This window comes from Neltuma alba, unplaced genomic scaffold (assembly GCF_004799145.2).
Source record: "Neltuma alba isolate B1F8T4 unplaced genomic scaffold, ASM479914v2 tig00006056_pilon, whole genome shotgun sequence".
Lineage (NCBI taxonomy): Eukaryota > Viridiplantae > Streptophyta > Magnoliopsida > Fabales > Fabaceae > Neltuma > Neltuma alba.
This window is the reverse complement of record NW_021634332.1, coordinates 10,246-23,098: the sequence shown is the minus strand read 5'-3', so window position 1 is coordinate 23,098 and position 12,853 is coordinate 10,246. Positions and strand designations below refer to the sequence as shown.

The following is a 12,853-nucleotide window of genomic DNA, read 5'->3' as shown; positions in this document are numbered from 1 at the left end:
ACGGCTTATCTAACAAATTAATAGATTAAATTCTGAATGGTTTTTGAAGGAACAAATTAATATTTTTTAGTAAAAAGAAAGGGGGATCTTTTTTGAGTGCCATTTGAGTTATGGGTTTTGTTATTATTATGCAATTATATTTATTTTTTGGTAGTGAAGATACAATGATTATTTTCATGCATAATTTTTTAATATTTTCTTTTTGATTATGTTTTTATTGTGTGAATTAAGAAAAGTGGAAATGCATGGTTCAGTCCTAACAGATTTTTCATTGAAATTATGTCAATTGTCTGATTGTAAAATTGCATAAATTTAAATATGAATCACTGACACAAACGGATAAATATTTATATGGCTTAAAGAAATAATGCGGCCCTATTCAGTTTCCAAAAACAAATGAATAAATTAAATCGATCGATAGAGGTTTCTTTATTTGGTAATTTTATTACACATGCGCGTCCAAACATGAACACTTATTACATAATATTACTTTTTATCCTAATTATAAAATCACGTTTGTAGATTACAAATAAAGTTTTATAATTAGAACCAGAAGATTACATGATAGGCCAACACTAATTCACATGCAAGCCAAAACTGGTTTAACACTTTAACAAATAGGCGAATTAAATTGACTGGGGCATAAAATAGGCCAATTATGTGAGTACAAGTACAACGTCAACATATGGCTCTAAATTTTTTATTATTATTTTAATGGAAAAAATTGATTATATTATTAATAGAGGATAACTGCTTTGAAAAGACTTCAAATTAAAGAAATATGGTGGGACACCACAAAAGAAAACTACAACTAGAAAGGAGGAGAAATTTTAAAAAGTGTGTGAAGTTTATTTTCTTTCACTTCGATTAAAAAAAAGAAAGAAAGAAAGAAAGAAAGAAATGGTGAAATTAAACCAACACAAAGTCATGCTAAAAGTTAAAACTTTACACAGAAACAGTGTCATGCCATATGCATGGCCTGTGTTTCTAATGAATTCATCAGAAACCAAACAAACAGAAACTTTCCTTTTTGATACAAAGTTGCAGAGAAAGATCAGAAATGAAGAAGACAGGGTAGGTACGTACCAGATGAGGGATGGGATGGTGAGAAGCAGAAGAAGCCCAGAAGGATGAAAGAGGCTTAGAAGGAGGAGTCTGAGATTGAAGAGCCTCCAAAGGCAAAGAAGGCAACAAAACCTCACATATGCTTCCCAGTGACTTCATCTCTCCTTCTGTGAACCCATGTCTGTATTTCCTCTCTCCTCCTCCTCCTCCTCTCAACAATGGATGACTCTCTCTCCTCATCTCTCTCTCTCTCTGTGTGCTTGTGATCAATAACACAACGTGTGCTTGAGGGTTTGTGTATGTGTGTCTATATATACTAGAAATCAGGAAGAAGGAGTAGTTTATCTGTAAATATAATGATGGTTGGGAGTTGAGGAGGAAGACAGGAAAAGGAAAGAAAGTGATGGGACCTCCACTTCTCTAGAATTTACATTTCTGAGTTATGTGATTTGTGAAAGAGAGGAAATAATCAAGTTTTGGAGTTTCTGGAACCATATTCTGATACATGCTGCACAACAGGGGCAGGATACTTTATTCTTTGGGTTAGGTATAAAGTCATAACATTACACAAAACAAGAACAAATGGACAAAGTTAATCACATGTATGTATCACTGTTTGGGGGTTAATTTTAATTTTGACCAAAATAAGCAAAAAGATGATTATGTGAATGTGAGCAACCATGTTAGGTGGCTTTAACTAAATTCTCTTTGGTTTTAACCCCACCACCATTGCATTTGCATGTCTCTATTGTGTCCTTTAATTCTTTCACAGCTCCTTTTAAGTTAAAATAATTTTAGAAAAGGCACTATCAAGTATCAAATCATGCATATGATGGTAAATATAAGGTAAATATTTATATAAAAAATAAGGAAAATTTTGGAAAAAGTCTCCAATTGAAAATTCTACTGGTGAAAATGATTTAAATCAAAACACCACGACTCTGTCTATGCCAAATTTGTAAATGTGTATCAAAATTTATCAAATCATTTCTTACCAATAAAATTTTTAATTCAATTTTTCCCCCTTTTCCAAAAAAAAATGTCTCCTCTTTCAAATACAATCGTATCCATCCATCGCTATAACGATTGACCAAGCACCCTCATGCACGCAATGTATATGACCTTAGTAAATATACTTGTTAAGTTGTTATTGGTTGCATATATATGACCTTAACGTTTTCTTTAGGAGAGAACTAAACGACTTTGCTTTAATCGGCCACATGCATGCACACATATATATAATATAACCCACTGTGTCCTAGATGTTTATATCCCACAATTAATAAATAAGATTATGGGAAGGTTCCTAGTTCCTACCCTGGATTAAATTGTGATGGACAAATTTGAACCAAAACGATGGAACTCTTCATTCATAAGCAAAATATCTTTGGAGTTATTTTACAAAATGAAGAAAGTAGGCTAAAGTATACATTTAGTCATTTAATTTTATGCAAAGTTTTAATTTAGTCTCTTAACTTTAAAAAACATACATTTGGTCCTTTAACCCTAAAATCATTAGGCTTTAATGATGATTTTTTTGTAACAATCATAGATGTTTTGAAAACTAAACTTAATATGTTAGCATTTGAAAATATTTTATCAATATTTAAGATCTTAATATCATAATTTTTTTTAAAAATCTTTAGAGTTAAAGGACTAAAAGTATATTTTTAAAGTTAAAGAATCAAATTAAAATTTTATACAAAGTTAAAGAACTAAATGTATACTTTAGTCAAGAAAGTATCATTTTAGGTTTACAATATAATATCCATAATTGAAAACGTTGACATTTCTTTTATTCATGACACGATGTTTGATTTATTCAAATTAATTATCGATATAACATGTCCGTCTCTTTAAAATTGAGATGCGATTTATTGTCCATATCCTCAACTTGCTCTGGTTGGTAGAAAATCATTCATCTAACTCATTATCCGGCTCAGGCAACAAAAAAAAAAAAAACACTTTTTTAATATTAAAAAAATTGGTACCAAAAAAAAAACTCATTAAGAAATCAAAATCAACATTGGGCATTAAATTGAAGTTCGAAATCCATCATTATTAAGGCCATGCCTTAAAAGTCATACTCATGATCAACGCAATGCAAGCCATCATATTCAATATTTTTGGTTTTAATATAGATTAATTTAATTTTCAGTGATACGGTGTGTGTGTGTGTGTCGAATATTTTTAACATTTTGTAAAGTACAAGGAATTAATTTAAATAAATGTTGAAAAAGGCGATGTACCATATAAATTATTTTCTCATGGAAAAACAAGCTTCCTTATGTTTGGAATAGAATGAGATACTACATAGTATCATATTTATACATTTATGTATGTCCTCATTAAAGCAAGCACCATTTTTTCAATATTATATAAACATTCATTACTCTAATATTATTTTTCTAGTGCATTCAGTATCCCTTAATGTTATCTTTCAGTTAAATCCATCATCGTAATTTTATTTATATTTTAGGATATTAGATACAATATAAATAAGATTAGGACCAAAAAATAACATTTGGCTGTTGTTATATATATTATAAATAAGATTAGGATACTGGATATAAATGAAAAATAACATTAAAGTGTTAAATGTTACCATACCTGTTAAATAAGAAAAGTTGAAAAAATTCCTAATTGACAAAATTTAATTGGAGAACGATACCTAAACAGTAAAATGCTACTCCTCCGGTCCTTAATATAGGACCCAATTAGTGAGTTGGTTTTGGTCCTAAATATAAGATCAATTTCTCATATTTATTAATTTTCTCTAAATTACCCCTATAGATATTCCCTCAACTATAATCAAGTAGAAGAGGGAGAGAGGATATTAAGAAAGATGATTATGGTGTTTTAGGAAAAATGTGTCACTTTTCTTATAATTAACTAATTTACCTAACTTCCTTAATCTAATCAAATTAGTTAAATGGGTCTTATATTAAGGACCGGAGGAGTACGTTTTATATTTTTTATATCGAAAAGGAATAGGTAGTACCATTCACCAGTTGATTTTAATGAGAGAATTTCTCCCAATTTCTCCGATTAAATATTAAACAAAATATATTGGTAATATCTGATGCTTTCAGTTAGGCATAGTAGTCAGATTTCACTTGCCATACACGTTAGGTACAAGCCTTAATAATGTAATATTGTGACTAAAATTCTTTTAAAAAGAAAAACAAATTTTACCTACCCTTGTGAATTAAATTTCATTTTCCGCTTTGTTCTAAAAGTAAAAAGTGGAAACAATTGGATTGCATGAAATATTAACGGGGTAAATGACAATCAAAGTGAACTTGGACGATAACACTATCAAATGAAATTTGTACAACATGGGCATGGAGAAAAAGTTAAGAAAAAATCACAATTAAAAACCTTAAAATTTGAAAAACAAAGATAGGGACTCATGATAATTTTACTATAGCTTTTGACAATAATAATACGTCATGAAGTTGTTAAAATCCATACTGAAGTTATTGCGGGTCTTTATCTGTGTTTTTCAAATTTCATGGTCTTTTTTTGTGATTTTCCCAAAAGTTAGACTAAATGTCCTATATTCACATATTTGCATAGTCAAAGAAATTATGATACGAAGTTGCGTTGTTATGAATTTAAGGATCACTATCATCTCTATATTTTCCGTAAACCTTTCATGAATGCTATGGAAAATTATGGCCGTAAATATGAAAGCGGTAAGGGCAAAAAAGAACAAAAGCAAAACCTAAAGGGCCATATGAGTATTTAATGGCCCATTTTTTTGCCGGCATTTAATGGCAATTTATCAAAACCAACCTCATTTACTTGAGGGGCCATGGATACTTAGCAAGAGCCCTGAACGAGTTGAAGGGACCCACTCTGATGGGGTAGGCCCTTTAGTATCGTAGGCCACTGTAACAATGTCGATATGTGAACAGTATTCCTTCCTGCTCAAAATATATACTAAACTTTATAAATTACGTCTATAAAAAAAACTAATTAAAATCAATTTAAAATAATAAATATGTAAGGTATATATATTTTTTTCTTAATATACTATTATTAATAAATAAAATAATAAGTAAAAGATGTAATAAATAAATTAAAGATGAGAGAGAATATATCAGGATAAAATTAAAAAAACTTCATTAAATACTTAGACAAAAACCAATGTTATCTTATAAAAAAACCAACATTTTAAAAAAAATTTAGCTTATATTTTGAACCGGAGGGAGTTTTTTTTTTTTTGTTCAAACGTATCCTTCTATAAAAGATAATCCTATTCGGGGCACTTTTCAAACACTAAATGTGGACACTTCTCCTGATGAAGATTCGAACATTGGTTCATTACGTCGTAAGAGGTTAGCTTCTTTCACTAAACTCAAGTCCCATTGGCTATTTATTTATTTTTGGTTTAGGAGTATTTTATGCCAATGGTGAAAACTGATATTTTTTGAGATAGGAGGAGCAAATATATATATATATATATATATATTCAAAGTTTACAACTTTACATCAAGCGAATCCACCTTTGAGCAAATTTACGTTGCATGTTAAAGTTGCAATTATTAGCAGTCATTGAAGGCTGATTTCGAGGGTATGAAAGAAGAGGAAAGGTGAAAAACTGCTCTATTTTTCCCCGGGGGGGAGAGAAAGAGAGAAGAGCACTATTATGAATCAAATTCCAAATATTTTTTTTTGCCTTCAAAATTCCAAATATTTAATGCAACTAATTTTGCCTTCATTGATGGCATCCACGTTGCATGGTGTTAAAATATATAATAAATGAGAGGGAAAAAATCATTTAGTGCAACTGCCACTAATAAGTAAGACGATCATTAACACCACGGTTAGAAAGTAGAAGAAGCTCAATAATCCAGAGATTTGACTCAGATTTGAGGCCGTAAAGAAATGGAAGAAATATTAGCCACAAAGTAGTTGAGCCATACCTGTGTACTCCTCCGGTCCTTATTATAAGACCCTATTTGGCTTTTTATTTGGTCCTAATTATAAGACCTCAATCCATTTTGTCTCTTATATTTATGCATTTTTTTCTAAGATAATCCTTCTAATAATGATAGTTTTAGCCAATATACTTAATTAGCAAGGATATTTTAGGAATGACAACACTTATTTATTATAAATAACCAACTTAACTTACTTCCTTAATCTCCTCAAATAAGTCAATTGGGTCTTATAATTAGGACCGGAGGAGTATATCTTTATGCCCACGTCATGTTAAATAGAGAAATTGACATGAGTATAATATTTTATATTTAATAAATAATATTTTAAATTTAAATCTTATGAATTTAGAAGAAAAAAAATTCCAATGGGGATGCAACACCATTCACATTTAAATTAATATTATTTTTCACAGGGCTGTAAAAAAAAAAAATTCAAATGAAGTGAGAACTGAGAAGTCCCTCCCACGTCTTTTCTAGAAACTGTAAAGCTAATCATATGTGAAGGCGAGTGAAAGAAAGAGACAATATAAAACGGAAGAGTTGTCAATGAATAAATCATTATGGAATCATAATTAAGTGGTCCGCTTATAACGAACCTACTCTTCCTGGTGTGGCCCAGATAGGCACCGAAGTGGATTTGTAATCACTTCACCAGTTAGATAAGAAAAGCGGTCACCATCTCTTCATTTGTCACTTTTACGAACCGACCCATTCTCTAGTTTAATGGAGGATGCAATTGTTCTGGTAGAATCCACGGTTCTTAGTCTCCGAGCCTTAACCAAGCTCAAAGGCTGTTGGAGTACATATCCATGTGTTTGGTTTCCTAGTACCTATATTTTTCAGCTTTCCAGTACAATGATTTTTTCGGAATCAAGGGAAAGAACTCTAAACTTGAAATATAGCAAAACTTGTTTTACAACTAAGCCCCACTTCAGAACAAAAAATTTCATGGCACTCGTGCATTCAAAAACTTTAACACATACAGGCTAAGTTTAATCTTTGGAAGCTTACGCAAAAACATCCATATATTTTACAGCATCCCCTCAAGTGGAAAACTTAAATTTAGCATCTTTAGACCGCATAGAAGGGACTTTAATTTAACTTAACTTATTAGTGGGGAAAGGAAGCAGCAAAAGCAAATGCTTTTTGAATCCCTGAGCAGATTCCTGTCTGTAACATTAGAAGTGCCAACAGACCGTAGAGAGAAATGCCCCAAGACTACGAGAGCTGCTTCCACATAGCTGGTCGATCTCTTGATATGAGGAGTACACGAGAGCCCAGATAATCAAAGGAAGGCCAATATAAGTCATCTGGCCCAATGACTTGGTTGACCATCTGAGTATTAGTGGAATCCATATCGAAAGCCCGCAATGGCTCATCTTTTAATGCATCAAACACAAATAGCCCAAGCCCACAGACGCCCATCACAAAGTTAGAGTTTCCCCAAACCTGTGTGATTGCAGAGTGGTGAGGATGTGCATTGGATTCTGGCATAGCATAGCTGTTGAAGAGCCCTTGTTTACGCAATGAGAATTGTTGCACCATCGATGAGGACTGCTTCTTGCCAATGGAACTTGAAGTTGAGCAACCAAGAAAGATTGAGTCTCCACGTGAGAAAACTGACTGAATGTTCACCCCATGTTTTGATATCCGAAGACCCACACCAGATGGCTGGCGGAAGTCCAAGACGTTGACAGCGTCTGAAGTGCAGAACACACCATCGTTTCCTTCAGCTTCTGATGAGCTCGCCCTGATATTATGTGGAAGGAATAAAGCGACTATGTCATGAACAGTTTGATTGAAGATAATATCAAAACAACAGGAACGAAATATTAGGAGGCAAACAAATTAAGTAGTTGAGGTACAATTAAAACCAAGACGCAGACAATTTCATTGCAGAGTGACAATAGTATAAATGCCAATATATGAACGAATAGAGGGGCTTTCACAAACAATTTCATTCAAGATAACACTAGGACAATATGAACAAAATGCCAACGGGCAAAAAAGTGACCAAGAGATGCTGAGACAAATCAAAAGGTAAGAATGTTAAAGGTTCAAACTCACCTTTGCCGAACCCCTCCACCCAGCTCTGCATCTGTATTACTCACATGTAGAGCAGAAATTTTTTGCCCAGATACAGGAATAGACAGCAGGGCTTGAGGACTAAGTGAATTCACATCCCACAAAGAAATTGTTTCTGCTTCGGTTATCACAACTTTCCCTCTGTTTCTCCACTGCAAAGGACTGGAATAGTCCATTGCAAGAACAGGTTTCTGAACCTCCCATTTCATGACTTGTTCTCCATCACGAATATCAAAGACTTTTACAGCTCTCTGAGAGGTCGCAGTAGAGATAATCAGAGGTCCACAAGGTCTATACCACCATTGCCTGGTTTCAGTGGCCAAACTGCCGGCTCCAGAATTTCTTTGCACAATGTTATTGGACAAGGGTCGAAGAGCTGTCCTAGAGGCGGCTGTTCCGAACTCTAGTTGGAAAGCGCGGAGATCCTTGGTGTAAAAATCCCAAGAGCAAAATCCTGAATCCATAGTATTGCCAGCAGATGCAGCAACTACAAACCTTCCTGAGCAACCGTCGGAACCAGGAGCACGAATTATCCAACAGTCTCTCCACGTGTTAGGTGAAACTCCAGATGGTGGCATATATGAAGCCTTTTCCTGCAAAGATAGTGAACTGTGAGCAGGCACAATGTTTGTTTAAGGTTACAGAAAGAATACGAATCTATAAGCATAATTCGTTACGAAAATGTAATCAAAGATGCAATTGGTTTCAGGAAAAATATGAATATCATATAGGGAAATTTGATCATTTATTTATTTGATCGTTTAATTTAATGAAGAATATGGAGCAACAAAATCAACTAACTGAAATATGAATTACCAGTATTTCCTTAGAACGGAGAACGGCTGGCAAATATAAAGCAACTAAAGAAGGAAACTTTTTTGAACCCGATTACGGAGCATGCATAGCATGGGGCATAGTGCTTACATTTAATGACTAATGACGTGTATAATCTGTAACGGCTTACATACCTCTCGATTCGCGATATCATAATATGAACACGAACCATCATCGTGAGCAATGAGGACAGCCTCCCCTTCAGACACAAACCATCCTCCTACGGCTGTCTTATTTCCTATATCATTCAGCGAATAAATGAAATCATCTTCTGTCTCTTCATCAATATATAGCCCTTGCGTGTTTTCTTGATCATCAAACTCTTCAAGCTTCTCATCAGTTGTGAGAAGTAGCTCAACATCACACTTCTGATTGAAGGCAGATGAGGAGTCTTTTGTTTTAGCAGGTGCACCAGCGCCTGTTTCTTTAACTCCACAATACTTCATATCAGCTTCTCCATCTCTTGATTTGACATTACCTGCCTCTTTATTAAGGTTAGACAAGAACTCTTGTGCTATCTTGCTCTCCTCAATAGGGCTCAGCTCCTTTTCTTCCACCTTTGCTCCAATATCATCTTGCTTTTCCCTGAATTCATTGCTCCGAAAGTTTTCCAATGATGCTTTATTCGACGTTCGATTCTGAAGTAACTTGCGATGAGGAAATAATCTAGCTTCCAATTCCTCACTGTTCAATTCTTTGGCCCCGCGTTTACCCTTGTCAACTTGCTTATTTTGACTATCAATAACCATATTGGGTTCTTTGTTATCATTTGCATTGCTTTTCAAGAACCCTATTTTAGCATTTGAATCACCAGCTACGTGATCTATTGCCTTCTCAATACCCGAAATTTTGTCTTGGATGTCTGAAAGTATGATCTTTGATTGATCAGGGTTATTCAAATCCAGCATCTCCTTAGTCCTCCTAATATCGGACGCTATTCTCTTGACCTTCCCCTCTAAGAAAGCAAGCTTTTCATGAAGTCTGCTGGGATATTTACATGTAACCCCACTACTGGAACAATCACCCCCCGACTCCTTCTCTTTTGGAATGTCCAAAACCTTAGCCTCACCATCAGAATTTCCAACAACCTCGGTAGAAGATGAATTTATGTCATTGCCAGTCTCTTCTAAATCAGAACACTGCCCTGGATGCCCACCCATACCAATATCGGTCGGATTTTTGACTCAGATTCAGAATGGACCTTCTCACGGTATATCTGCAGATCTCCCCTGTCATGACTTGCACTTGATTTCACAAAAGATTTATTATTTTCACTTTCTCCGACTTTGTTTTCCATTACTCCGCCATTTCTACTCTTAATCCCTGAATTCAAAATCTTTGTTGCACTTTCCTCAGTATGCCCTCGAAATTTTGCTTTACTACCAACCTGCGCGCTTCCTTTGACGCTCAAATCTCTATACCCTTTTGCCTGATTAGAAACTCTCAGACCCCTACTCCCACTGAAAGCAGAACGGTCAGGTTCTGCGACCGACCCCTTAACGACCCGATCCACTGAAACCCGCCTATCTTTTCGGGTATCCGAAAACACCCTGGTAAAGTCAGAAGGGCTAGAGCTCCTACCTCGAGGGACCGACGACGTGGACTTCCTGTCACGACTGTCACTGCCGCTTCCTACCCCTACCAGCGATGCCTTATCGACGCGGGGCATGGGTCGAATAGTAGGTCTCTGGGTCGGGGCCGCGGCGGCTCCACGGGACGTGGATCTCCGATTCTCTTTCTCTGCAGACAATTTACGGAGAGCATTGGCGCTGGGGATTTTGTCGGAGCTTGAAGCAGGGGTTAGAGATCTGGAAGGTCGGTGAGCGGTAACTTTGACGGCGGAGGCGCCGCCGTCGCCTCCGTCTCGGTCTTTCATCCGGCGAGTGGATGAAGTGGACATGGGAAGTTGAGGTAAAAGTAAGAATCAAATTACTATGGGAGAGATTTCTGTGGCAAACAGGAAGAAGAAAGTGGCAGATTTTCTCAGAAGAGGAGGGAATGACGAAACCCGAAAATTGAAAGGGATTCCCTACGCAACTTTGATGTAGGCGGGAAGTGATTGAAATTTTGAGTTTTGAAAAATTGGGAGCTGGATCGGAGGGGGAGAAAAAAAAAAAAAAAAAAAAAGGGGGAAACTGAGCAAAATAAATAAAAATGAGAGCTTGCGAGGTTGAGAGGCTTCTTAAAAATAATTGTTGGAATAAAAATTTATCTTCACTTGAGTCAAAATATTTTTTTAAATTACCTAAATGCCAACGCCCCTTTAATTGAGATAATGAGAGAGAATAAACTGAGAAAGAGCGAGAGAGAAATTAATAATTATTTGACACTTTTTAAAATTCAACATTACGCGCTCATAAACACTGAAAATCATAAATAAGCTACTAATAACAATCTCTCCAGTCATGTGATTAAAAGGGTATTTGGATGGCAACCAAACCATGGTTTCACAAGTGTTTTTACAGTTTACGAAGTAAATATATAGAGGATTTTACCTCGTTTTACGAAAAAATACTTCTAAGAAACACTTTTTGCAATTGGCAAACACCCCTTAAATCTTGTTTTTCAGTCACAAGTGGGATGGCCCAACAGCCATGTCAAACAGGTCAAAAATTATAGATCGAGCTTATGGCACTAATAGGCTCTTTTTGGCTCCACAAACGCCGAGACAAATGGACTCTAATAGCCTATATTCACGTGTTTAGTGCATATAATATATTACTTTCAATTCAATTTTTAATATAAAAATTAGTTTGATATTTGATTTAGTTTTAAATATAATATTTTAATTTACTTTATCCTTTTTATATTTACCTACTCCTCCAATTCTTAATACAAAACCTATTTAACTAATTTAATTATGTTAAAGAAATTAGGTAAGTTAATTATAAAAAATATGACACGTTTTTTCTAAAATACCATAATCATCTTTCTTAATACCTCCTCTTTCTCTTCTAATTGGTTATGGTTGATGAAAAATCCACAAAGGATAATTTAGAAAAAAGTGATAAATAATGGAAATGGGTCTTATATTTAAGATCAAAACCGATTCAACAATTGAGTCATATATTAAGGACCGAAAGAGTATTTTTTAAGGTAGTCTTTGTAATAGTTATACATGTTTAATTTTAACTAATATACATAATTAATAAGGATATTTTAAATAAGATAATATCTATTTATTACAAATAATTAAATTAATTAATTTTATTAATCTACTCAAATTAGTCACATATCTCTAATATTAAAGATCGTATGTAGTATGGGTTAATATATTGTAAATTTCTTTTTTTTTTTATCAGAAAAATATATTGTAAATTTCTTGAAGTTGTATAATTTAATGAGACAGATGCGACGTTATGCCTGATTAGATTTTGATGTATTGAATTGATTTCTCTAATTATTAAAAGAAAATCCCCGCCAACCGTCCAAACTCTTGTAGGGGCCGCTGAGATATCCATGGTCACGCGGATAACATGTATGCATTCATAGTCCATTCGAGCCAAGATAAGCGTAAGGAAGATGATTGAAAATAGTTTCAAGTGACAAAGGCTACTCAAAATTAGTCTGGCTTACAGGTCAAACTCAAGTTTAGGTCTATTTTTATAAGCATAATTCAGGATCAGGGTGTAATTTTAATAATAAAATTTTACACTAAGAGTATCTGGTACCATTTAGTTTTGAAAGATGCAAAACTATACATAAACTATGTTTGATACAATGGTAAAAAAATAACTTATAAGTGGGATAAGCCAGTTTACATGTTTAGAAACTGTTTGGTTGAACTTTGAACCAATCTAACTTATGAGTAAAAAGCTTTTTTTTTTAAAGCATGATTGTAAAAGTGCATAAAACTTATTTATGACTTATGCAAAAGTAGCCTTTTAAAATAAAAAATATTTTTACCATCATGTTTACGT

General features: G+C 34.1%; 2 protein-coding genes across 2 annotated transcripts; both read right to left on the bottom strand.

The window, feature by feature from the left end:
• Positions 1–6,948: 6,948 nt before the first annotated feature.
• Positions 6,949–10,851, bottom strand: LOC114749461 (KIN14B-interacting protein At4g14310-like). The gene is made up of 3 exons (XM_028937957.1): positions 9,068–10,851; positions 8,082–8,692; positions 6,949–7,764 (listed from the first exon to the last, which is right to left on the bottom strand). The coding sequence occupies exons 1-3, from the start codon at positions 10,091–10,093 to the stop codon at positions 7,233–7,235; spliced, it is 2,169 nt and encodes a 722-aa protein (XP_028793790.1). The 5' UTR covers positions 10,094–10,851; the 3' UTR covers positions 6,949–7,232.
• Positions 10,117–10,847, bottom strand: LOC114749462 (KIN14B-interacting protein At4g14310-like; the record flags this gene model as incomplete). The annotated part of the gene is made up of 1 exon (XM_028937958.1): positions 10,117–10,847. A coding segment is annotated over exon 1 (717 nt), but the record flags the coding sequence as incomplete, so codon positions are not given.
• Positions 10,852–12,853: the final 2,002 nt, after the last annotated feature.